This window comes from Corvus hawaiiensis, chromosome 3, assembly GCF_020740725.1.
Source record: "Corvus hawaiiensis isolate bCorHaw1 chromosome 3, bCorHaw1.pri.cur, whole genome shotgun sequence".
NCBI lineage: Eukaryota > Metazoa > Chordata > Aves > Passeriformes > Corvidae > Corvus > Corvus hawaiiensis.
Genome location: NC_063215.1, coordinates 58304499 through 58329444, shown reverse-complemented (window position 1 = coordinate 58329444; position 24946 = coordinate 58304499). Strand labels below are relative to the sequence as shown.

General features: G+C 40.7%; 1 protein-coding gene and 1 long non-coding RNA gene across 3 annotated transcripts in view; one reads left to right on the top strand and one right to left on the bottom strand.

Moving 5' to 3' along the window:
- Positions 1-16286, bottom strand: part of LOC125322936 — a 56303-nt gene extending 40017 nt beyond the window's left edge. Inside the window, exons 1-2 of the long non-coding RNA XR_007202297.1 lie at positions 16210-16286; positions 14050-14160 (exon numbers count right to left, since the gene is read on the bottom strand). This is a non-coding gene — a long non-coding RNA (uncharacterized LOC125322936). The remainder of the gene's footprint in view (positions 1-14049; positions 14161-16209) is intronic.
- The window catches only part of SGK1 (serum/glucocorticoid regulated kinase 1), an 81291-nt gene that overhangs the window by 40300 nt on the left and 16045 nt on the right, over positions 1-24946 (top strand). For both annotated transcript variants that reach the window (XM_048297340.1, XM_048297339.1), the window contains exon 3: positions 16258-16333. In XM_048297340.1, coding sequence (XP_048153297.1) covers positions 16258-16333 — 76 coding nt within the window. The remainder of the gene's footprint in view (positions 1-16257; positions 16334-24946) is intronic.

The window sequence follows — 24946 nt, the reverse complement described above, 5'->3', positions numbered from 1 at the left end:
AAGTCAATATCAAAATCTAAAACCATGTTCTCCTCCTTTTTGAATGCTGGTTCAACACTACTGAAGATAATTAAAATATCTCTTATTTTAAAGAAACTGTCAAGTGTTTTCCCTGAGGATATCTACAGCTGGAAAATGATTCATTATTCTTTTCATGGGGTTCCCATAATACCTGAACTGGAAATGACATCCTTTTCTCTCTCTTTCTTAAGTTATTTTTCTTTTAATATGGTATCTGTCTAGCACCTTTTTGAGCCAGAGATTTGAATGGCTTTGCTGACAGTCAAAGAGATCAGAGAAAAGTACTCCTTCCTACATTAGTGATAGTAACCTGAAAATACTCAGCAGAGTGGGTATGAGGAATTTGGACCAAACACAGTAGACCAAATTTCTGTTTAATTTTGTTCTGTCATGCAAGACAGACAAAGCTCATTTCTGATTATCAAGTGGTCAGCCCCATAAGGCCAAGAGATTTGCTCACTAGAATTGAAGAATGTTCTCCATTTCTCCAGAATTCAGCTTCTGGTAATATTTAGTACCTGATATCAAAGAAGAAAGTGAACAAAACCAGTAAAAAAGCACTTAGTTTGAAAAGAACTTTTTTTTTTTACAGTCAAATGCTGTGCTAGATTCCTTTGGTCTACAAAGGTTCTATTTAGCAGGAGCAACTGGAGTTTGATTTTAATCTGTTTATTGCCCATCTTGTAATCATTGCTTCAGCTCATTTTGAAGATAATTCCATCCTTCACAGTAGATAAATAAAGGAGTCTGTTGCATTGTGTGACAAGGTCATAAAAACAGTCTGACAGGCAATTGATACTCCCCTCTTAAAGAGTAACAGCACTAAAGATAAAACAAACTCTTTCATATATGTGTTGATAAGACCACATACAGACAGCTAAAGATCTGCAAAATAGCTGGGTTCATCCCCTGGCCAGTTTGTGTCCACCCCTCCCTGCCACGAGACATTTCATGGACTGCCTAGACTGTGCTTTGAGTATTGGCAAGGGCTAGTCCTGTATGTCCTTTCTCTCTAAAGAAATTCATCTCTGACTCCAAAACATGTTTCTTAAAGAAAACCTTGTTTCTTCCTCTGGCTACCCTATATGCCCCAGTGCGTCTACCCCTAGAAGTCACAGACATAACTAGACACCCAAAGTGTTTCGGTCAGTGCTAGTAACACAGTGAACAATTTTGTTCTCATCTTAGCATTGGAGATGTTTCATTCCTTTGCAGTTTATAAATTGGTGTCACCATTTTTCCATCTAGAAGTTCTAGATAATGTCTTATTTACAATTTTCCTCTTTGCACAAATAATAATTGGCTAAGAACTCCATAGTAAAGTCATGTATTCTGTAAATCCCATTATAATGTTAGTTAATACACTGCCTGCTGCCCATTTAAGGTAATTTAATGGAATCCACACCCCAGGACTCCTCAGTGTCCCTTCTCTTAGTACAGTGTGCTTGCTCTAAGTCTAATTATAGAGTTTCCATTTTGTGAAATCTTTTCACCCCTCTGAATAGTCAGTTCAGGATGTTCTAAGAGTTTCTGTAATGCACTCTCTGGATTTGACGGATGCATGATAAATCAAATCTTTTGACCACTTGCATTAATGGAAAAATAATTATTTCCAAAGCAGCAGTGCAGCTGCACAAAAACTTGGCCTGTATTGCATCACACCATATTAACATTTACCATTGAAACAAAAAAATCCCCACCCTGCTCAGGCTCAAAACAGTCACACTCTCTCAAAATTATTTTGGAGCCTTACTGGAAAAGACATTACTGTTTTTAACATCCCGTGGTAGTTTTGCATAAGTTGGAGAATTCATTTTATAGGGCAAAAAAATTTAAAATTTTCTGAGACAGAGCTCAGGGGGATTATGGGGTGGGTGTCATCCCATCTGATTTCTATAAAAGGCATATGAGTCTGGAAGAAGGAGTCAGGCCCATGGGATTTCCAAAGATTAGAAATGCCAGTTTAAAGGAACTGAAAATATATCTAAACCTTCTAATCAAGAAATCCTTAGCTGTGAGCTGTCATATGAAACCATGTGGGGTTTTGCTTTCCTGTGAAACTAAGAATTTTTTTGCAGATAAGTGGACTTACAGACAGAAGTAAAACCAAAACAAAACACAAATGTATTAATTCCAATAAACATTTGACAAGTGATGTGGCAGTACCTGATAACATCTATTGCCTACAGTTACATGCTGAAGTCTTGCACACATTTAAGTGCTTCAGAACAGTGCTGAGCAAGCAATAGAAAAGACAAAAAGAGGTTAGCTGTATTTCCCATAGGCATTAAGAATGGTCTTAAAGAGAATGTAGTAGGACCCACTCTTGCCCTTGAAAGATAAGAAGAGCTGCTGAGAGGGAGTACCTCCCGCATATTATTACTGAAAGTGTGAAGTGGAAATCTGAGGACTACAATTTAGATAACTGTCAAATCTGTTAGGTGGGAAAGACAAGCACCTCCCTACTCCCAAAGCATATTCTAACTACTACTCGGTAATAAGCTTGTCCAGGTGAAAATGGAAGATGCTGTGAATGCCTCCTTTTGCAGCTGCATCCCTCTCTAAGAGCACACACAAAACCTTGAAGCTTGCTTGAACCCTGGGCAGCCTTCCTGAGACCCCTTATTTGAGTATTAAGGGGTTGCAGGTTGAAGTGCAGGTGCGAAGGAAAGTTACAGCTCCTGCCTGCTTCCTAAAGGTCTGATTCTTGAGAGTGGCCAAGATTTGCCATCGGGGATTCACCTCGACTTCAAGCAGACTCGTGGAAGGCAGGAGAAAGAGATCTGATTTCTACAGGTTGGAAAGACCTGTCAAAATTGGAGCATTTGTTGACAGGCTTGGTCTATTAGATACAAACAGGGATTAATGCCCTTGAGAAGCTCTTCAAAAGTCACTCTTGAAAGGCAGGAGTTAGATAGCTGATGCTAACATTTTTCCCTCTATTGTCAAGATATTGGCTGTTGTTACTCTTACTATGAAGCTCCTAGTGCTGCTAAACAGGTACCTGCAGAGGCTCCTATAAACTTAGAGTTACAGATTATACCTAGAAGGCTGATGTCTAAAAGCCAGCATTTATTAAGATGATGATGTTTGGTTTCTTAAGGATTGTTTTTTTTAATCTAGCCTGCAGGAGTTGAGGCTCTTTGAGAGATAAAGATATTTTGGCTTAAAAAGCAGTCCTTTCATCAAAACAATTCCCCAAGCCCCAAGATACATTTACTGAAAGAAAAATATAGCTACACGCAAAGCCAAATGCATACAGAAATACAACACAATCCTTTTTTCTACATAGTAAATGACAGCTACTGAGGGAATGGCTACAGATGAAAAGAACAAACTAGCTTTCTTTTCAAAGCACCAAAGGGAAACACATGGAACAATGAAACTGTTGAGTAAACTGTCAAGAAAAATATCATATATCTGAAAAGAAAAGTATCTTTAAAATCCGACTACTATAACTGGAAGAATTTCGGACATCTGTGTACTTCAATCATCAGTTGTTTTTGTCAGAATTGGAAGTCCAGAATTTTTCTGTTTAGTTTTGCTTCCCCATGCATCACTGAAATGTTACAAAGTTTTCAGTTCCAGCTGACTCTGAGGGTGGCTTTTGTTTTTCAAATTCAGCATGTCAGCTAACTATGCTTATTATATTACTAATGTGTCAAAAGCATTTAATATCAACATTTGGATTGATTATAAGCATTGATACTGACAAAGTTGTCAGAAGTGACCAGCAATGTTAGGTGCTTTGCTTCTTGAATGCACAGGCACTGAGCTATTCTTTAATAACTTTGCAGAAAGTAAGAAAGGCCCCTCATATGCCAGGGACCAGTGCAGGGCTCAGGCCAGGATCTCAGAAACTGTGGCACTCAGAGCCGGCAATACCTCTAGGAACTCTTGCTCATTATTTCTCATAATTGAAGCTACTCAGCAGTGACCTTCAGGGATAACAGCTTTTAAAAGGAAGTGCTCCCCTCTCTAGGAGCACACAAGGCAATATGATGAGAAGGGAACTTCTGCTCTACAGTGAAGTTACATAGTTATTGCTAGTTTTCACTGTCTTATTTTGGTTCACATTCTGGCTAGATAATGAAGCAACTGCCTGGGAGGGATTTTCAAATTCTTCAACTTCGATCAATGCAATCTTGTCCTGAGGAAGAGATAGAAAAACTTCTGCCAGTACTGTGTTATCCAGTGTGATCTGCAGAACATACATGCCCCATGTGCAAGCAGACCAGAGTTTTGTGACCACATCAATTTCTAAAAGCCACGTGAAACAGGGATGACATAACGGTGCAGCAAAGTGAAGTTCTTACCACAGGTTGTGTGGCTGTTTGAACACATTGCATATTCAGGATGTCACTTCACACATGAACTGCAGAGTAACTTTCCACTCTGATAAAGCACTGCTTAATACTTTCCACACTCTACAGTTTTGGGTGGACTCTGAATATCAGGAACTGGAAATAGAAGACATACGTAAAAGATTTTTATGCTCAGGTAGTTCCTCGGTCAAAATGTGCCTCTTGTACTTGCTGCATTATAGGCACAACTGGAAGACGAAACTCAACCGCAAACCTGTCATTTTCTGCACTACTTACAGCCACTTCATTTCAAGGTTTTGCCTGCATTTGGAGGGGCATTTCACACTCAATTCAGAAGACACTCTAACCACAGGTCTGGCCCCTCCTTGTCCTTCCAGGCTTGTCCCTGGTGGCAGTGATTGTAATCTTTGGCCCCTTTGTCCTCTTACAGCTATGGAATTGCTGCTGTAGTCTGTGAATCTGTGTTTTTACCACATTAGCACATGCTGAAGTCTGTACTGAACCTACCCTTGCCCCAGTCTATAACTGGAGGAGCACAAGAAAAAGGCAATTTGGACACTCTCCAAACCTGTTGCTGCAAAACGCAGATTGTATCACTGCCATGGATGCCATTAGCAGCCTGATTCTTCCTTACATTTCATTCCAGCAATACTGAGAAGAGTGGAAATAAGACCTTTAGGAATATTTGCAGATATGTAACCCCATACAGCTTCCTTTATGAGCTGTCAGCAGATCTTCAGAGGTTGTTGTTCCTTTCTAAGTTTTGCAAAAGTGTTTTGGGGAGGGGAAAAGGGTCTGGTGCCTTCATAGAACATTTGTCAATATTATTTTTCTTTCAGTGAAACTGCTGTGTATGCTGAGTTTTGAATTTTCGGTGTCTTGGCAGCAGTCTTGTGGTGAGGCTGATAGAAACAGACTTGCTCAATTCTGTCACAACCTCAAAATCTGTTTGGCTCTAGCTTGATTGTTGCCAGTTTTGGGTGGGTTGGAATCATATGCTATCATTTCACTAAGAATGCTGCTTCAATTTCTTTGAGGGAGAAGCATAGGGTCTTCTTGGACCAAAGCCACAATTTATAAATCAATTAATCCTGCTGATGGTCTTAGTGATAATGATGGACCACTGGTTATACTACATCCTCTTTGAAGTTTTGTGGGCAGCTGGAAAGAAAAAGACCTGCATGATGAATAAATCTTTTGGAGGAATGGAAAAACTGAATCTCTGACTCTTTAACCACAAGTGGGAACTTTCTCCAGAGAGATCTGTAGCTATGAACCAGCATTCTCATATCTGATTAGGTAACTAAATGCAAGCAAATACTTGTGCTGTGAAAAAAGGAGCGACTGCCTTTCAGAGTTGCAATGATTGTTGACACTTAAAAGTGTGTTAAATCTTTTCCCTTTTAACAAATCCCATTTTTCTTGCTGCTATGACTAGACATAAAGTGAATTGGAAGAGAAAGTATTAACACATCCAGAAGTCTTGTTTTGGTGCTTTTATGATTTGAAATAAGCAGTGAAATATACCTTTTTCTTCCCTTACCTCTCAAAACACATGGCTAGAGACAGTTCACAGCAGCAGAGACTAAGGACCAACATATATGCTCAGTGGACATGAGAGTCGTCGGGTATTTTATGCTGAACCTTTGGCCAGCCCTTTTGTGCAAGATCACGTCTTGTTAATGATGACAGCATCAAATATCAAACTGTCAAATGTTCAGAGCTAAGACTGTTCGCAAATGCAAAGCCAGACAGCAAGGACCATACAGGCCCTACTCATTCATTCCTTAGAACATGTATTGTGGATTGCAACTGGAGGAAAGAAATTTGGTTTAAGTGTGATTTAAACCAGGTTTCAGCCAAACTGGATATTGCTGTGTGGCTGATCAGTGTAAAAAACATCCATCCAGATAAGAATGATGTTCATATAGAACTTTATAGCTTAAGTCCCTCAATTTATTTCTTGGGTAGAATGAAGTTTTAGAGGTTTTTTACACCAACACTATCCCAAACTCATGTCTTAATGCCAACATGTATGTTTATACTGACATACAAGTTGTATTGTACCTAGGGTGGCTGACAGCAAAAGCAGAGAGGGATAGGACGCTGGACACCTAAGCTGCCTTGACAGCCAGTCGTAGGGAAGTGTTGGAAAATGATCCCAGTACTGTTGACAGTGGGTGAGCCCATACTGAAGCCACTCAAAGGATGTCAGAAATGCTTTGGTGGTCACCATGCTGTTACTCTCCCCAGTGCTGGGAGCTTCCTCAGGACAGAGCCATTGTTGGGCAGGTGGGGGATACCTCTGTGACTGGCTTCAATGCAGTGGGCATGTGTTGCATGCTAACTTGCATGAGTGACCCAGCCTCTTTTTTTTCCTGTCAGCAGAGCCAGAAGAAACCCACTGATAAGAGCTAATCATACCCCTGACATAGCAGTAACCTATCCATTTAAGTATTTTCAGTGTCTATACCTGTTTCTAAATGGCAAATAACAATCACTGTCCTCATTATCAGGGCAGCATCACTCCACCTCCACCACCTCTTGCAAAATATGGGTGTAGAATAACACGGGCTTGTCATAGTTGCATATAATTACATTTCAAGTTTTGCACTCACACAGCATACAACAATGGCATTATTTAGACACCCATTTTTGTCCCATATACAGCTTTGCTTCATTTCTTCCTCTCAGCATTCAACCATTGCAACCATAAATGAACCTAAGTAAAAAAGTACAGATTTTGCTAATTTGCTTTCTTTCCCTGCAGATATTTGTCTCCTGAAGACAGAGTGAGATTTTTCATTGTTTTAAACAGAGAACAAGATTATTTCCTCACTATGTCACTGAGTTGTCAGAAATTAATGGAAATATGATTTTAAGTATAGCATAGGTAGACAATGACTCTCCAAAAAACATTTTGCTTCTAAGCCTCATTTCCTTTTCATTTTCAGGTCAAATGATTCCTTAGCAGGGAATATGAAATGGAGAATGATCAGGCACTTTAAACAGAAAGGGTCAAACCTAAGTATAGTAGACAATCTTCTCTTGTAATAATATGTTCTTGACCTTGCTGTCACAGTACAGAACTGCAGTACTATGAAAATATCAACACTTCCCAGTCAGTAGGATATTGAAGCTGTCCCTAGAGCAAGTGACATTGGCTTCCTCAGGATATGTACATCTCAGGCAGTGGCAGTGGAAGTCTCGATGAAGCAGGGCAGTTGGTGAGTGCACCATGCACTTGCTACTGGTGGGTCCAGGTAGTCATCTGCTCCTCCTTCAGCCTCACCTTCTGTTTTCAGTCAAGCATATCTGCCCCTCTTCCTGTACAAATAAGTTTGTGTTCCAGACAAGCATCCTTGTACACAGGGACAGAGACGACTGTAGAGAGCTCCCCATCGCTGCCAGCATAGACATTGCACAGGGCTAGGGGACACAAGAGGGCTTAGGCTATGGCGGCATTTAGGGTGGAACAGGACACCTGGCTACTACCAGGAGAACATATAGGTCTCACAGAACCCCTCAGATAAATTGCTTCTGATTCTCTCAACAGCTGTAAATCTCAGCTGGCTCAGGGTGGACCCTGCACACATCAGAGCCATTATCCTTCACCTCCTCTCACCAAGTTGCCAAGATCTGGAGCTGTGCTGCAACAAAACAAATAATTGAGGAACAAATTTAGCCCTTTTCTTGAGTAATTCACCCTTTTCTGAGCAAATCCTATATATGTGAGGTTTTGAAAGCTTATTAGTCCTGTTGGCAGAATTTCAGATCCCCTGTCTCACTTAACCGAGTTCAGTCCCTTTGTATCTGAATATATGGCAGAACTGGAAGCCTTGGAAAAATGATTCCCAAGTTCTTGATGAGCATCAAGAAAATACACAGAGAGAAAGGGCTTCTCCACTGGTATAAACCCCACTGTATGTGTAAATTGATTGTCATACTTATGTAAGAATGTATTAGGGGATATCACTTCATCATGAAAATTAATTGGAGGATTGGAAACTAAAGCCTATTCCAGATTCTTTGAACTGAGATTTGAGTTTGAACAAATCTTCAAACTCTTTGTTATTTAGATTTTCCTCTGTAAAATTGAGATAATTAATCCTTTGGCTCAGTACTTCAAGATGCCACATATTATCAATTTTCTCTGGCTCATGGAAGGCATACATCACTGCATGAGCAGTCACTGCTTTAATTTCTTACCACATATAGAAAAATACAGAACAAAACAATATTGCATCTAGTTTTCTCTACTAGTTCCCAGGACAGAGTGAGGATATATTCTAGAAGGCATTGTGATAGTTAAACTGCAGTCTTTAGGTTGACCTCCTTAAGACTACATAAAAAAGGAAAAATGGCAATAAATCCCATTTTTTTGATAGTCTAGACATGTTTTCTGTTTCTATTACACCTTATTTTGGAAAACACAACCAATGTTAATTAAAGGTTGGGGGTTTTTTTATGAACTTGATTTAGGATACAGGTACGTGTTATTGTGAGTCAACTGGAAGGACTCAAATTTATAGCTCTGTTTGCTAGTTTGTAGGAACTGTGTATGTTTTTCCTTGTGTCAAATGCAAGATTGCTTAACCCTGGATGAGAGGGCCATGATGACTCCATTAAAAATGAATTTGAGAGGCAACTTGACTGTGGCCTACAAATATCTCCCTGGTGAAGCAGCTACTTGTAACACAAAGCTCTTCAAAGAAAAGATATAAAAGCAAGACTGGAAGATCAAGCAAAAGCAATCAATAGGAAAAAAAGTGAAAAAAATGTTGAACAAATAACTCATATAAGGAAAGGTGGATTTTACATTGCTGGAAATCCTGAAGTCCAAATCAGACATTAAATGCCAGAGGTGAGGGGGGTGAGGTAGCAATAAATATGGCAAGATTCCATAGCCACATTATGCAGAATATTAGGCAAGATCCTTGTATCATCTACTTCCAAATCTACAGTCATGTACCTGAATTTCCTCTCCATTCAGCATTGTCTGGTCTCAAGATTCCTATTCAGTCCCATGGAACAAAACACAGATATGAATCTGAACCCAAATTCAAATTCTTTCAAAATCTGAGGCTAGAAACCTTGGATCTCATATTCTGGCTTTAATGAATTTTTAAACTAAAAGAGAAAAATGTAGCTTTAAAAAAATGTTCCATTCAATGCTCTCTTACTTCCACCACTTGACATAAATAAAGCCATTGGCTGCTTTATAATGATCAATCCAAATAACATTTATATGCATTGTTTGGATTCGTGTAGTTCTACTGTAGAAAAAGCACTGGTGAAATTTCATGTAAGTGTAGGTAAGAAAAGTGCTGATTTTCACTTCTGCTTGTTCCATGACTTTGTTTTGTCAGGAGGAAGGATTCCTTCACTAACTGAACAGGTGATATAGCTACAGCATGCTGTACATTCATAATGAATTGCTGTTTGACGCAGCATTTACACTGCACTGCAGGTTTGCAGTTTCATTGTCCCTGGGACCCTGTCCTGTGAAGCACAACACAGTCCCCCCTCCTGTTACACCAACCAGTCCCATTCAAACTGATCTGGTTCCCAGCATCATCAAATACAGCTCTGGTTTACGCTGTTGAAGGCAATGAATCATAAAAGCTCTGATTCATAGAATGTTCAGTCATGTCCCTGAGCTTGGCTGTAGGCTGCGATAAGGTCTTTGGTTCAAAAACACAGTTAACCCAGTGCCAAATACGTCCTTCTGCAGAAAAATGCATCTTCTGTCCCCTGGCAATGGTCAAGCAACCTCTGGAAGAGGGTTATGTCATTATGTTTTTGCAGGTTAGATGTGAGCTACTCCAAATAGCTTGAACCTGAACAGATTAGCAGCAAGTTTTACAATATCTTATGCATCTAGTTATGCTATTAGATCTTCGTGCTCTGCTTTAACTTAGTTTTTAGTCCACCAATAATATGTGTTTCTCCCTTCCCTGATAATCTTAACTGAACAAAACATTGCCACAAATAATAAGGTTTCTCAAAACGTCGAGGCAAAAGCCTGATATTTATTGAAAATTAAAGTTGCTATCTGATTGTAAGATTGCTTTAATGAAAGGAGGACATATTTTCCAATAATTAACAGCACCACCGAGTGCTTTTTTGTTATTTAGCAAAGATATGGCAGGAAATTATTTGAATAAATCAGTAACACAGTTGAAGAACATTATTGTTTTCAGTCTTGGTGATTCTTCATGGAAGAGCATCCTTCAGATCCCACTGGCGTATCTATATTGTGGCTGTCCCACAGACAAAAAAAAAAGTATTTTGCTAAGATAGAAAACCCTCTTCTCCTGAGAGATAAATAAAGACACCTCTGCCTTTGCTGCTCTGTGTTGTGTGTTTATGGTAGTAATAGCCCAGGGAGCTGTGCCTGAAACTATGAGTGCCTGCAGCTCGCTGTACCCAGGACTGGCGCCCTTTACAGAGATGGTGTCCAAGGATGCAGAGTATTGTGTGGAGCAACACAGAGCTTGGAGAAACAGCATTGCAGCACGTGAAATGGCTTTCTCTCACCTTGCACCTCACTTAGTTATGGCCTTTAATTATGGCCCTGTGATGCAGCACAATCAAACCCAGTCCAAGTCATGGTTGGTTTATGGAAATCTGCACCACTGCTTTTTCCACCCATGGGAAGAACTTAGACTTTTCACAATTTTTAGAACAGCTATGTAAACCTCTGAATATTCTTTCATAGGAAGGTTGGGAGAACCTGCCAGTAAGAAGCTACAGGAGCCATGTGCTGGTCTAGGCAACCTCAGATTCCAGACTCACCTGGGGTTCTTGCTTTGGACACCAGCATGGGGACATCCAGTCTATTCTCATTTTAGAAGCTGCAGATGACTGTGGTCACCAGCAGTGGTGACAGCCCTTCCTGGGCACTAGGCCTGGTGATGGTGGTCTTGGCAGATGTTTTGGACCTTTACTCAGGTAACACCACTGAGACTTCAGGAGTGCTGAAGTCATCATGTCAAGAGAAGTATGGATGGCTCCCATTCATTTCAATGGGTAACTGGCTGTTATGACTGATTGTAGAAATTTTAGCCACCAACTTTATGAATGTTTTAACTTTAGGTGAATGTTTCACAAACACACAGAGCTAATGCATGCTTGGCCCTGTCACTTTCTGATGTTTTCGTCATTGGAAGAGATTGTCTACAGGAATTAAGCTGTAAATCAGAATATGCTAACTGTCATAAAAGATTCAGTGACTTATTTGTACAATTGATAACCTCAAGCAAAACCAGGATATTAATTGTCACCCCACTGGCAAAAATATGCTGGATTCCCAGGCTATGTCTTGCTGAATAAGGTAGATCCTCTACAGGACTCCAGAAAACAGCAGTGAAAGCAGACAGTTTAATAAATGAGTATCATTTTGTATCTATGAGCAACATCTTTTCTTTCTAATACAAAGTGGCTGTGGTATTTAGTCTAGATAATATATTCTGCTTCCACTGTTGGTATTGATGTTCTTTCAAGTGAACAGAATATGCAGCCAATAATGAGCTCTTGCTGTTAAGATGTTCAGCAATGAAATAATTAACAAAGTTGATGTGTAAATTAGGCTTCAGAGTTGAAACTGCCTTTGTAAACCACATTTCTCTGGCTCTTGGTTCAGCAGAGCAGGTGGGAACTGGCTGAAAGCTAAGCAGCAGCAATCCCTCTACAAGCACATGCATTAGAGTCACAGGTCACTTCTAGACCAGAAGTGCTACCTGCCTTGCTAACATTGTTTTGAGAGAATAACATGTCTTCTTTAAACCATCTTCTTTCCCATTTTTTGGTGCTCTCCACCCCTGATACCTTGCTGTGTGCAGTGAAGGAATGTGGACCCCACACCACAGCAAAGGAGGAAGCAATTTCCCCAGGTCTCAGCTCCTTTGGGGCTCCTGCAACCACAGAATCATAGGGTAGTTTGGGCAGGAAGAGACCTTAAAGATCATTTAGTTCCAACTCCCCTGCGATGGGGAGGGACACCTTCCACTAGACCAGGTTGCTTGGGGCCCTATCCAGCCTGGTCTCGAACACTTCCAGGGATGGGGCATCCACAACTTCTCTGGGCAACCTGTTCCAGTGCCTCAACACACCCACAGTAAAGAATTTGTTGCTAATATCCAACGTAAACCTACCCTCTTCCAGTTTAAAGCCATTTCCCCTTGTCCTGTCAGTACATGCACTTGTAAAAAGTCCCTCTCCAGTCTTCATGTTGGTCCCGTTTATTTACTGAAAGCTTCTATAAGGTTTCCTCAAAGCTTTCTCTTCTCCAGACTGAACAGCTCACTTGTATGAATGTCTAGCCACAGAGACACTTGTATGAATGTCTGGATGCCCTTAACCTTTCCCATATTGGATGCCATGGGAAAGATGAGCTTTTTCAGAGTATCTCATGAAGTATTTGAATTTCAACAGCCTTTCCCATTCCTTGTCCCACACCAAGAATGGGTAGCTAGTCTGCCTACCTTGTCTCTTTCCCAGTCTTTCTTTTAGGGGTGGTCTCCAGGCTGAGGACACAACAAGACACATTACAGCTGAAGAGAACTGTGTGCCTAGGTTAAAACGAGCAGAGAAGGAAGTGATGCAGTTGCTATTTTATTAAACATTTATAAAGGCTGCCATCCTTTTACTTTCTAAAACAAGAAAAAGCAGGATCATGCAATTAATGGCATGTTTGCCCAAGATATACAAAGCACTGAATGTTAGCCAAAATCGGTACTTCAAGTTAAGTGTTGCTTGCACTGACATATGAACTTCTGACTTCTACTTCCCTTTATCTTCTTCCAGTGATACTGAGATAGGAGAAAACTCAAAACATAGTCTAGTGCTGTTAAACTCTGCTTCAGAGAAAGAGCCTCCAACATGGTTTACCCCTTGCAAATCAAAGGATGTAGTGTTCACAGCTGATTCCTAGGGCAAGGCTTAGTGGGAGCAGTCCCTCTCACCTGGGCAGTTGCTCTTTCACGGTCACATTATTGGAGTACAAGAAATGTGGGAAGGGAAAAGTTCTGCTTTGTGGTATGAAAAATGTGCTGGTTAATATGCTGAGTCACTAGTGTATGGATATTATTTTAAAGTATTTGATCTGCTGAGGTCTTATCTGCTGTGGCTTATGTGTACTCAGCTAGCACAAAGACTTGGCCACTTGCATTAAATTTCTTGTCTCTTTTCCCCTCACTGAACTTTAAGCTTGGGCAATGTCAGCTAGGAAACAGACTTAATCCAGCATTTTACAAGCACTGTGGTAAGGATTTGACTGCTAAAAATGAAAAAAACTTCTTCAGTGTAACTGTTATAGAATTGAACGACTGAATTGGTAGTATGTAAACATAATCCAGGAAAACATACAAAAGAAACATTCTGCATACATTAACAAGTGGGCTCTTCTTAAGGAGGCCTCAGGTTTTAAGAACCTCAATTGAAATGGAAGCACAGACATAAAAATGGAAGGTGTGACTGAAGTGCCGCTGTACATACAGATAATTGTGAAGAAATTAAAGGAGAAAAAGTAAATTACAAAATTATTGAAATGGATGTAACTGTTAGCAATATAATATACAATTAAAGTGGGCACACTTAGTGCTAAAGGAGTTCCACAAGCGATTTCAAACTAGGTTTCCTGCCCATTTGTGTCACTTCTGTACCTGGTGTTCTCGGGGTTTCACTAATTTAATTCTTTTACCTTCCATCCCTGCCGTGGAATACAGAAATGTTACTGGCTGTGGCCCTGCAGATTGGCAAACTCTGGAGTGCAGTCAGGTTGTTGTCCGCTCTGTGACTTCCTGGCATTAACCTGTGATGAGACACACAAGGGTGATGCTGCTGCAGTGTCAGTGTCTGCTGTGAACCCTCCTTCTGTCAGCAGGTACAAATGCGTGCCTTCACTCTCACCCAGTGCCGCTCCTGTTTGATGGACACACTGCTGATCTAGGTCCCTTGATAAAAGCCCCAACTGCCTTTGCTTGCACATGCAGGACACTGTGTGTGCATGAGGTGAGGGAGAGATGTGCGTGATCCTCCAGGGGGTCATTGGTCTTAGTGCACTGTTCCTCTTCTGCTCTGCTCCTCTTTAGTACCTGTTTAGCACAAATTTGCTTCCTTGGGAGTCTTTCCATGTGGCCTGTCTGTACAACTTCCCAGATTTTATCTTTGCAAACTGTGATAGTGATGCCTCTCATCTCATGGCAGGGTAGCCAAGAGTTTCCACTTTTACTGGACTCCATTAAGTAACAGAGTTGAGGGTTCGCAGCATCCGAAGTCTGAATTGTATTTCTCATGGACGTTGTGGACACAACACTTCTGTCTCTGACGCAGTGGCTTTGGCATTTATATTATTTTGTACATACATAAAGATGTGCTTTTCTGTAAATGCAGATCCATGTGCTTTCTCTTAAATGCTTTTCCCTGCGTTTTCTGAGCTTGCATTTTTCTGGGCATTATCACAGTTCTGCCTGGAATGCATCAAAGTTTCTCTCCTTCTCTCCCTTCATCCTACACTTTCTATTTCTGTGCTGCTTCTTTCCCACAGTCCCTCTGGTTCTTTAATCAAGGAGTTTTACAGTAGCCAGAACAGTGGCTGTCCTGAATGCCATTTTCTTCCATATTATTTGTCATGTGCTTAATCTTATGAAATAAGATAATCAGAAATATGCAATCAGAAGAGTGAGCCACTTTTTAAATGTTCTGCAATCCTGTGCATCCTCCAGACAGCTTCACACCTGTCTAGAGTGTGTGTAATGGGAGGGAAGTGCCATTTGAGTTGTGACTCTTTGTGATGAAAGTATTTCTAAAACTAACACTACAAAGAACAGGACAGTTGAAAACACTACATAGGCGACCCACCAGAGTTCCAGACCCACACTGACAAACTCCTTAATCAATCAGGACTGCAGACTTTGAGAAAAGTGCATTTCTATGAAGAAATGTTTAAGTTTTGATGCTAACAAGAAAATTTCTCCTGTTTTTGGACACCAGAACTCTACCAAAAGCCAAAATTCCAGTGGGAGTTCTTCACCTTGTTCTTCTACAGCACCTTAATTGCTGTTTGACTGCTGCTTCCCATGCTAATGCTGGATGCAGCGTTTCAGTAGGATGGAGAGCCTGGAAAGTACTTTGGGATAGATAGGGTTAGCAAAGGTGTAATCCTGCTGACTGACTTCACCCTCCCACTCAGTTTATCACCCCGAAACAGCACCACTGAGGCAGGAGTTTTTATCAAAGTGGTGTCAGAGGACAGTCACACCCCTAGTTCTCAAAATTCTTGCCTAGCTCTGATTCAAACCTCATGTGTGAGTAAGAGAGGTCTAGAGGGCAAGAAGTTAGATGTACTGCAATAGCAGGGATGAGGATGAAGTGTTAATCAGGAAGGGAAACATGCGTCTGTAGCTTCCACATTGGCGATATCCCAAGGATATGTGAAAGGATTACACCTGTGCATCCCCTACACCAAATCCCACCTCTGTTAAGGTTGTCCCTGCTGTGAATGAAAGCAGGCAAAGTTGCTCTCTGCAAACGGTTCCATACCAGGAGACAGACCCTCTGGGTCCCTGTCCACCATTTCCTTTCCCTTCCCTTACCTCTGCAGGGCCAAGGCAGGAGAATGGGGCTGGACCATCTGGTCTGTGGTATAAAATCAACACACATACTTTAAATGGAAAAATGCAATTCAAAATACAGTGACTCACAGGGCCCTTTTCTTTTCTGAAAGATCGCAGTACCTCACACCTCGTAAGTTTGCCCCTGATTATAGAAACAGCTGGAGAGGGGCCTTGCACTGTTGCCTGAAATATGCACTTTGGATGGAAAATAATTTTGGTCTTAAGTGTTGTAAAGCAAAACCCACCTCAATAGGAAGCTCTCATGACCTGATGTTTCCTTCTGTGTTTTTCAGATGAAGGAGCCCCAGAGCAAAGGAGATTTGCTGCCCAAGCCGGAGCCCAGGACCCTCTGGGGTGGGGAGGACACAGGTACGGGTGGTGTGCTGCAGGGCGGGCAGCGGGGCTGAGCAGGCAGCGTGCTCTGCTTCTGATGCGCCTTTATTCTGGGCTGAAGTGCTTTGTCTCCAAGCCAAGCCTAATTGAAGGATGTTTTTCATGTCAAAGTGAGACGCAGGCTCTCACCCGCGGAGTGTTTGCTGGGCGAAAACAACAACAACCGCACTTGCATGCATGGCCGCAGCGCACAATGTGCAGCACGAAGGCTCCAGAGGAATTATGCAATGGCATAATGAGGAGAAACAACAGAATTCTAGCAGATCTGTTTAATAAGCTGTCAGACACGTTTCAGCATTGACCTGCTGTGTGAGCAGAGCTCTTGTTAGCTATAGCTAGAGTCCTCTGAATGCATCTGAGGGCAAAAGTGGCCACTCAGTGACCCCTGGTCTGTATGCAGGAGAACTAAGCTGTGCACAAAGAGGAGCCTCAGTAGTTTTGGCATAGATAGATTAAATTGAATATGTTGAACTCACATGCATTCTTCTTACTCCATCTCCTTTTTATCTTGGAGTTTTGTTTTTTAGAGGGATGTGGATTTTTTTTGTGTGCTTTGTTTGTCTTTTTTTCCCTTTGCCTAATAATAAGCTTTGATATTATTTACAAATGAAAAGTATACCAGATTAACTTGGATTGTTGGTATTGTGGTTAGATGACATGTCAGAACTACATTTAAACCAAGAAAAAACTACCCCTAAAAATGCTGTGACGACACAGTGCAAATGTCCCAGTAAACATAAACTGCTCCTAACATGACAGTAGATGTCTGATCCTGAGGCAGATTTCACTTGGATGTTTGGGTGATTTTTTTCCTGCTTTTTTTGCCATTTTTGCAACTGCCCCCCTGGGAAAAATCCCAGAAGCCTCTGTCCCCATTAGGAGGAAATCTTTCACTTCCTTGCTTTGATTTCGAATACTTAATGGTCTTGGTTAATTCCCCTGACCTATAACCAGTCTTGGCTTCTATGCATAGACATTAAATCCTGATCTAGATGATAAACTTTTATGAAACAAGTTTAGAAATACATTCAATTAGCTTAATATGCTCACTCAGTCATGAGATCTCACGGTAGTGTGTGAATGCTGCAAATTACACTGATTCCTAAGCAGTGGTAGCTATAGCTATAACAAATTCTTTTTAAAAAAATATGGTAGTCCACACAGGGAAGCTGATTTAACTCATTTGAGTGGTGTTTTCTTCTGCCTGAAGTGCACTAGGCCAGTGATTACCCCGCTACGAGCTATGTGTGCAGTGGGAGGGCTCTCAATGTCCTTTTGCTCACTCCTGCACTCTCTTCACTACCAAGTTACTGTCTTCTCAATTAAGTCCACAGCTGGCTACATGTGGAACCCCATCTGGGAAATGACCCAGTTAAAAATACAGTATTTAGGGACCACTTCTTGGCAGTGGTGATGAGATGGGGATGCTAGCTGTTCTTTTCTTACCCATGTTAATTGGGTATCCAGGCTAATTTCAGTTAAAGCAGAAAAAGTGCTCACGGTTTGCTAATCTGGGACCTCTTCCCAGAGTAGTTGAAGTTTAAGGGCTGTTCTGCCAGGGCACAACTGCCAAATGTAAAGATTACAATTTCATGCCCATGGCATTTCTCAGTTTAATGAAACATCAGCTTTTTTTCTACTTTTCCCTTATCTTTTCCAACAAAGCCCTATTTCCTGACACAAAAGCTAGCTCGATTAAAAATGTGATGAAGGTGTTCTAAAGGCACAGCTTGAAATTCAGCTTTGCAACTTACAGAAGAGAATTATTTTACATTTGATTTTTCTTTTAATGCATTCATTTATACACTACAACATGGTAGCAGATCAAAGGTCTAATAAAGCTTAATTGCAGTTAATATACATGTCTCTCTATGTGTCATACTGAACTTGCACTAAAAAAGAAATGTAACAGTCCAGATTGAAGGCATGAGAAGTCCTTCCAGATTTCCCTGCAGGTCAACCTTGAGCCACTGGTGTCAGGCAGGAAACAGAACTCCATGGCGACTCAGATGCTGCAATTTGCAAGGTCTGTGATGACTTCACATTCTAAATTTTTTGTAAAAAATTGTGCTTCCAGTACCTGTAGCTCTGAAGAATTTTTCTCAAATAAAAACCAAAACCATTGTTTCACCTGAATTCAGACCTCTGCAAAGGGGGTGCTGCTGTCACAGTTGTCACTGGTTTTTGTGACAAAGAACAGACACCATTCTTCTGACTTACAGGAGAACTGGTTGAAGAGGAGAAGAATCAGTCCCTACCTGTGTCATTTTCTCTCCCTTGACTATGAAGGAAGGCTGGATGAGCTGGGTTTAACTTATTCTTGGAGATATTCAGTGGCAGGGAATCCTTGATGTCCATTTTCCTGGACAGCCCATTCAGATATAACACAGAACTAAGTATTTGTGGGGTTTAATACTTTTTTTTTTTTTTTTTTTTTTAATTTGCATCTTTTTCTGTTGATTTATAAGTCTGGCACCTGACCTACTATACCATATGGTGAAGGAGGTCAGCACCAAATTGGCCAAACCAGAACTCTGGATGATTTCTTCCCGAGTGTGGCATTAGATGAGGTTTCCAGAGGATCTGCTACATTGCTGCAGTTATGGAGGATGAAGGTAAGGGAGGGCAAGAGGATGAAAAAAACACCAGTGGAGAAAATAGCAGAGTGATGAGCAGGTACTATATCCAGATCTGACCTTTTCTCTTGCCCTAACATTTCCTTCACAGTATCCCTTCCAGACAGTATCTAAACTGTGGCTTTATTATGTTTGAGGTCCTGTTTCCCCAGCAGGGATCACATTTTGGCAAGACCTTAGAGGAGAGCACCGTATGTTTGAAAAGCAGTACAGGGGCCATCATCTACAAGCTTTTTGTGTGTTATGCACACAGCTAAGCAATAAATAACACAAATGCATGGGTTGTTGCAAGATTATTAGGGTGAAGTTCTAGGAAAATGTGTCACAGAAGAGGAGTATCAGGAGTCTCCTGGTTGTTCATTTCTATTGATTGACTCCTGCCCAAGGAGAACTATTGCTCTGAATTTTATAGACATTGAAATAAACTAATTTAAAAGGTCATATTGTGAGGATCCCACAGGAAAAGTTGCTATAATTTTCTGGGTTTTTTTGATGTTGCTTGTAAAAGTGACCTTGACAGTGGGCATGTGCTTATGTTGCTTCCTTACAAGGAAAAAATACAATTTTTTTTTCTTTTGTCATGGTGGTCCAAGGTTTCTCTGTGTTATATTTTTCTGCAATACATTTTGCAAAGAAATCTGTGTGACTGCACTTCTCAATGAGTGAGGTTTGTCCAGGAAAGGGGAACCCTAACCAAGGCAGAATGTAATGTAGCAGCATGCTGGAATCCATCAGCCCTTACCACCACACAGCACGAATGGATCCCGTAACAGAACAGGCTGACTGCGGAGACTTTTAATTCTTTTCGCACCAATGCAAGTGCTCTGAGGTGTTTCAGAAGAGAGAAGGGCTAACTAAGGCTTGCTAAGCACTAGCCCCTAATTACCTTTCAAGGCCCTAGGCAGAGAGCAGGGTGTCCCTAGACTGATTGCCTTAGGAAAGAGTTGAAAGCTTCTTCAAGGACACCTTCTGCTTCTTCAGCTCCTGCACAGGAGACAAGAGACTTCTGTTCATGTGGAGAAGAAACTATGTTTCAAACTTTTCCATGTAAACAGTAGCAATGACTGATGTCTAAGACTGTTTGAAAACCTCGGAAATCTTCCCACTTCTCAGGAATTTGTGGACTAAGGGGTGTGATCTCAGTCACTGGCATAGATTCATTTTAAATTATGTCAACAGTCACAATGCTCTTTGATATCCTCTGTAGTCTCAAGTAGATACTTACATATGCTTTGTCACTGTACTTCTCAGAAGGCAATTTGTGAATCAGTTCAGTGGTGAGGGAAATGAATTAAAACCCTTTTATTATAATCAGAATTTAATATATTTGAGGAAAATTGCTTAGTTTACCTGAGATATGTTATCATTTTCATTTAGTCTATCACATCATTCAAACAGTATTGTCTTGAAATAATTACTAAAGAAGACAAGCTCTTGTCTGTGTAAAACACAGCAGCATAAACTCATTTACTGCAAATTAAAACAGATGGAAAATTGCTGTTGCTTTTAATGTGGCTGGACAAAAAATAAGATTGCAAGTATGTTAAAAGAGAATGCAAGACTGTGGCTTACGACCTGTCCTAAACAAAGTATTTAAAGCATCCCAGTAAAAAAAAGTGAATTTATTCATGCCAAGGAATTGGAAACTTTAAAAGAAACACAGCCCTGTAAAAAGCATTGGATGCCTGTAGACAGCCCCAGGAAAAACAAAAATTGAACAAAGATCTCATTAGAGTAACTCAGAGAAAAGACATAAATATTGAAACAACAAATAAAGAATGTTCATTCTAGAGGCACACATATACATCAGTGCATGGATGTGAATCATCCCACTAAAACTAAAAGGCTACTTGTCTACCTAAAAATAAAAACCCGTGTCTGCACTGGTTTGTAGAACTGAGAGTAAACATTCTAATACAGGGTGACCTACATGGCCTGGGCTCTATAGATACCCTTCAAGCTCCAGAGCAGCCTGGATGGGGGATAGAGATACTTCTCCATGCACACAAGCTTTTTCCTCCTAGGTCTGTTACTACATAACAGATGTGTCAGAATCCCAACACAGTTTTAACAACAGAAAGTACAGGTTCTGGTCTGCTGGGCATGTTTCCTGGGCTCTCAGCATTGTGCTCTGCCTGCACATCTTCTAGCACTTCCACAAATGTAGGGTTTTGAAAGGGAGGAAAAACCGATGGGACAATACCTGCATGAGATGTATCCCATTTAAAGCAAGAGTTAGAGGTATTCTACTTATGCCAGAATTACCTTAGCTGTTCAAGTTGCTTTATATGATCCTTCACTTAAAAAAAAAGAAAAAATATTATTTTCCTCTTCCCATTCAGGAGGGATTGGCTAACTGAGGGAAGCACAGAGAACTCTTCACTAAGTGTTTTGAGGGGATAAATACATGTTTGTCATGTTTTAGTGCTATTTAGAGGGGCCCTGTGGATCACCCATCCCACTCCAAGGCCAGACTATGATCAGTGCTGGAGCAGGTCAGTGTGGCTTTTGTCTGATCAAGGCTTGGAAACCTCCAGGGACAGGGTTTCCTCCAGCTCTCAAAGCAGCCTGTACCCAGGCTGCACTACGCTCCAGTATTGCATTTTGTTTCCTAGTGGCCAAGCTGAACACTCATCTTGCTGCTGTTGCCTCTTCTTGCACCTTCTGTCACCACTGGGAACAGTTTGGTTCTGGTGTCATCATAGCTGTTGATCATGAAGTCATAGGCTGCTGTTCAACTGCCTTTGGCCTCCTCCTCATCAGATTACACAAGCTCAGCTCTTCAGCCTCTCCTCAGTGGTATGGTGCACTAGAACTCTGATCAACCCAGTAGCCCTCCACTCTGGCTCCCTCCAGTTTCTTAATGTCCATCTCTAAGTGGGTGGCCAAAACTCTCCCGTTTTCCACATCCTATTTGACTTTGCCCTATGAGATAAAACCATGAGAAATGATCTCTTTTACTTGAAATAATTTTGAAGATGACTTTGAACTCATGATGTTCCACTGAAGGTGACTATAGCTGATGATGTTGCTTTCAGAGTGCTGGCTTCAACGTGATGCAGCTAGGAAGAAAGAAAGGCCTGAGAGAGCACTGGTTTGTGTGCTTCATTTCATCTGTAGAAGGAGAAATGAAGAAGCAGATTAAGGCAAAAAGATTACTCCAAGGAGTAGTGGAAAGGTTGGAAAGAAGACAGAGGGAAAAACAAGGCTGAAAAAGAAGACATGACAAAGACCAGGGGAGCAGTGCAGGAAATTACACCATGACACTTTTGCTACACTGTGATACAGGACAAATGTAGACTAATATGATCTACTTAGCAAAGGGGGATGGGTCAAGTTTGAAATCATTTAAGCTAAGAAGTTTCATTCTCCAGAGAGGGGAAAGCCAATGGCAAAACGAGTCCTCCAAATAATTGTCCCACTCTACATCATTGAGCATGTTGCTCAGGAGCTTTATGATGACAGCCCTTGAAATATATCTTTCATTTATTTCAGTCCCTTTATAACTCTGCAGGAGAATTGCATTTCTGTTCTGGAGTGGAAGATCCAAAATATCCTCTGTTAGGGATTTTGTCTCAGCTTTCTGTGCTGCTCACTTGCACCAGCATACCCAAGCTCCCCTCTCTGCCTCCCAGCTGACTGAGGAATGACTTAGTAAGGGGAATCAAATCTGGAATTTTAATTGGCCCTTCTGGAAATGCTATTTGAAGTCTTCCAAAACAATGAACAAATTGTCCATACAAGGACTTCCTTTAAAAATTACTTCATTGCATTGAGGGCAGTACACTACCCTCCCACAACTCTGCAAACATCTGATTAACAGCAACTTGCTCAAGAGAAAATGAATAAGCAGAACTTCACTTTACACAAGAAGAACTGTCACATTTTTGGAATTTTTCTCTTGGTTCTGGAAAAGATAATCACGTGACAAAACCAAAGGAGTGAACAGCCCTGACATCACAAGGGCTGGCAGTGTACTTCAGACCAGACAATGTTTATGGAAAGATGAGGGCTAAATTTCTATCCTGTCAAATCTGTGCATGGTAAAGAAGTGCCTTGGCAGGCAGGATCAGAAAGGGCTTTCATTGTGTTTGCACCTTGCTGCCGTGCCTATTTCCCTGGAGTTTTTGTAGCACAGACGTATTCCAGAGTTTTTGGAGGTAAAAGAGAACAAACTCCTCTCAGAAAATACAGCCTGGAAAATAGCCTTCTCTTTTTATAGAAGTCAGAGCATTGTTTGTGATTCTTGCAGCCAAGAATGGCTCTACAACACTGCTATTTCCGTGGGATGTTGTGTTTGTGCGACCTACCTTCAGCTGTTGTGCCGTGTTGCTATGTGCAAAGGCTGACAGCTGGTGTGTTTCTCTCCAAATTAGTGCCTGCCTTTCACTCTGGAGTGAAGTAATATCTAAATGCAGGGCCAGATTCCAGTTCTCTATGGAAATGCCCCCAAAACAAGTGAAAATACTACCAAAACACATGCTTTGTACCCATTTCCTGATCAGTCACACAATACTTCCTCTTTCTATATGGAGTTCCCCACACACTCCCACACCAGTTCCCTTTTTTTTTTTTTTTCTTTTCTTAGCAGTCTAAACATTTCGTGTTGTGAAAAGAATTCAGCATCTCAGCAGTTCTGCATTTCTTGTAAGCCGGCCTCACAGAAGTGTCAGGATGCTGAGCCATGCTCGTGGATGATGGCATATAGCCTGGAAGCATGTTTTTGTTCCAGTGGAGCCAGTTCAGAGTAAAATGTGATTTTGGAATCTATTTTAAGATTTTCTGTGAAAATGACAGTGTCTTACGAAACAGGACTTTTTACAAGTCGATAGCTGTAATATACTGATAAAATAGTTTTTAACCAGTTTAGCATTCTTAAATTGCTTAAAGAGAATTTGAATTGTCTCTTTGTTCCAAGCAAAGGTTCTCTTGGTCCAGGATCTCATCTCCAGTAATGGTTCGTGTTAGGTACCATGCAGAGGTGTTTCACGGTCTTTGACAGTACAGGAAGTCCATTAAACATCAGATGGTGACCTAAAGTAATAGCTGCAAATTTTTTTCTAGGTAATCAGTAAAGCAGAAGAAACACAGAAATAAAGGAAATAATATTCTCAAAACACTCTTGATAAAGGCAAGTGAGTGAACACTCAAAGCTTAGCTTCATTATAGGGTTTTTTTGTGAATTTGAATCCTGTAGCTGTGCTGCACAAGGTGGTCCATTGATAGTTTTCCAAAAAACTAAGCAATCCCTGAATTAACAGGACTTGAGAGACACTGTTAAAGGCACAAGATAATGAGAAATGTTCAGAGATGTTTATGTCCTTTCCTGGCAGCCACGAATAAGCTTATTTAACAAAGTGGGACCTGATGTATCAGTCTCATAATATTCTTCAATATTTAAAAACACCACATCTGAGAATAAAAATATGTATAAAGGGAAAACACTCATTATATTAATGAAATAATGTTGGTTCTCACAGTTTCTAACCTCGTAATAGCCTTCCCCCCCTCCAAGAACAAAACACATTTTCCTATTAAGCTGCTTCTAACAAATATGTTCACTAATTCATTAGTCACTACTGTACATATGTTTCAGTGAGCACAAACGCATGAATAGAAGTCATTTTATATTATTCTATGATTCAACTCACACAGCCAAAGTGACTTGGAAGTTCTCTAGTTGTGGTTGCAGCACCTAAAGACAAATATACATGAAATAATCAAGGCAAATGCTCTGGGGTTGGAGTGGTTACAGACCTTTCATCAGTGTGACCTGAGACTTGATGAAAGAGTTGTAAGTTCTGTGTATCCTTTTCAACATAGAAGAGTTAAACAAGATAGAATAAATATGTATTCCATTAAAAACACAATCACAGCAAAAAATATATAAATATATATCTATACATACTACTAAATATGAGAAAAATGTGGTCTGTAAAAAATGCTTCATAAT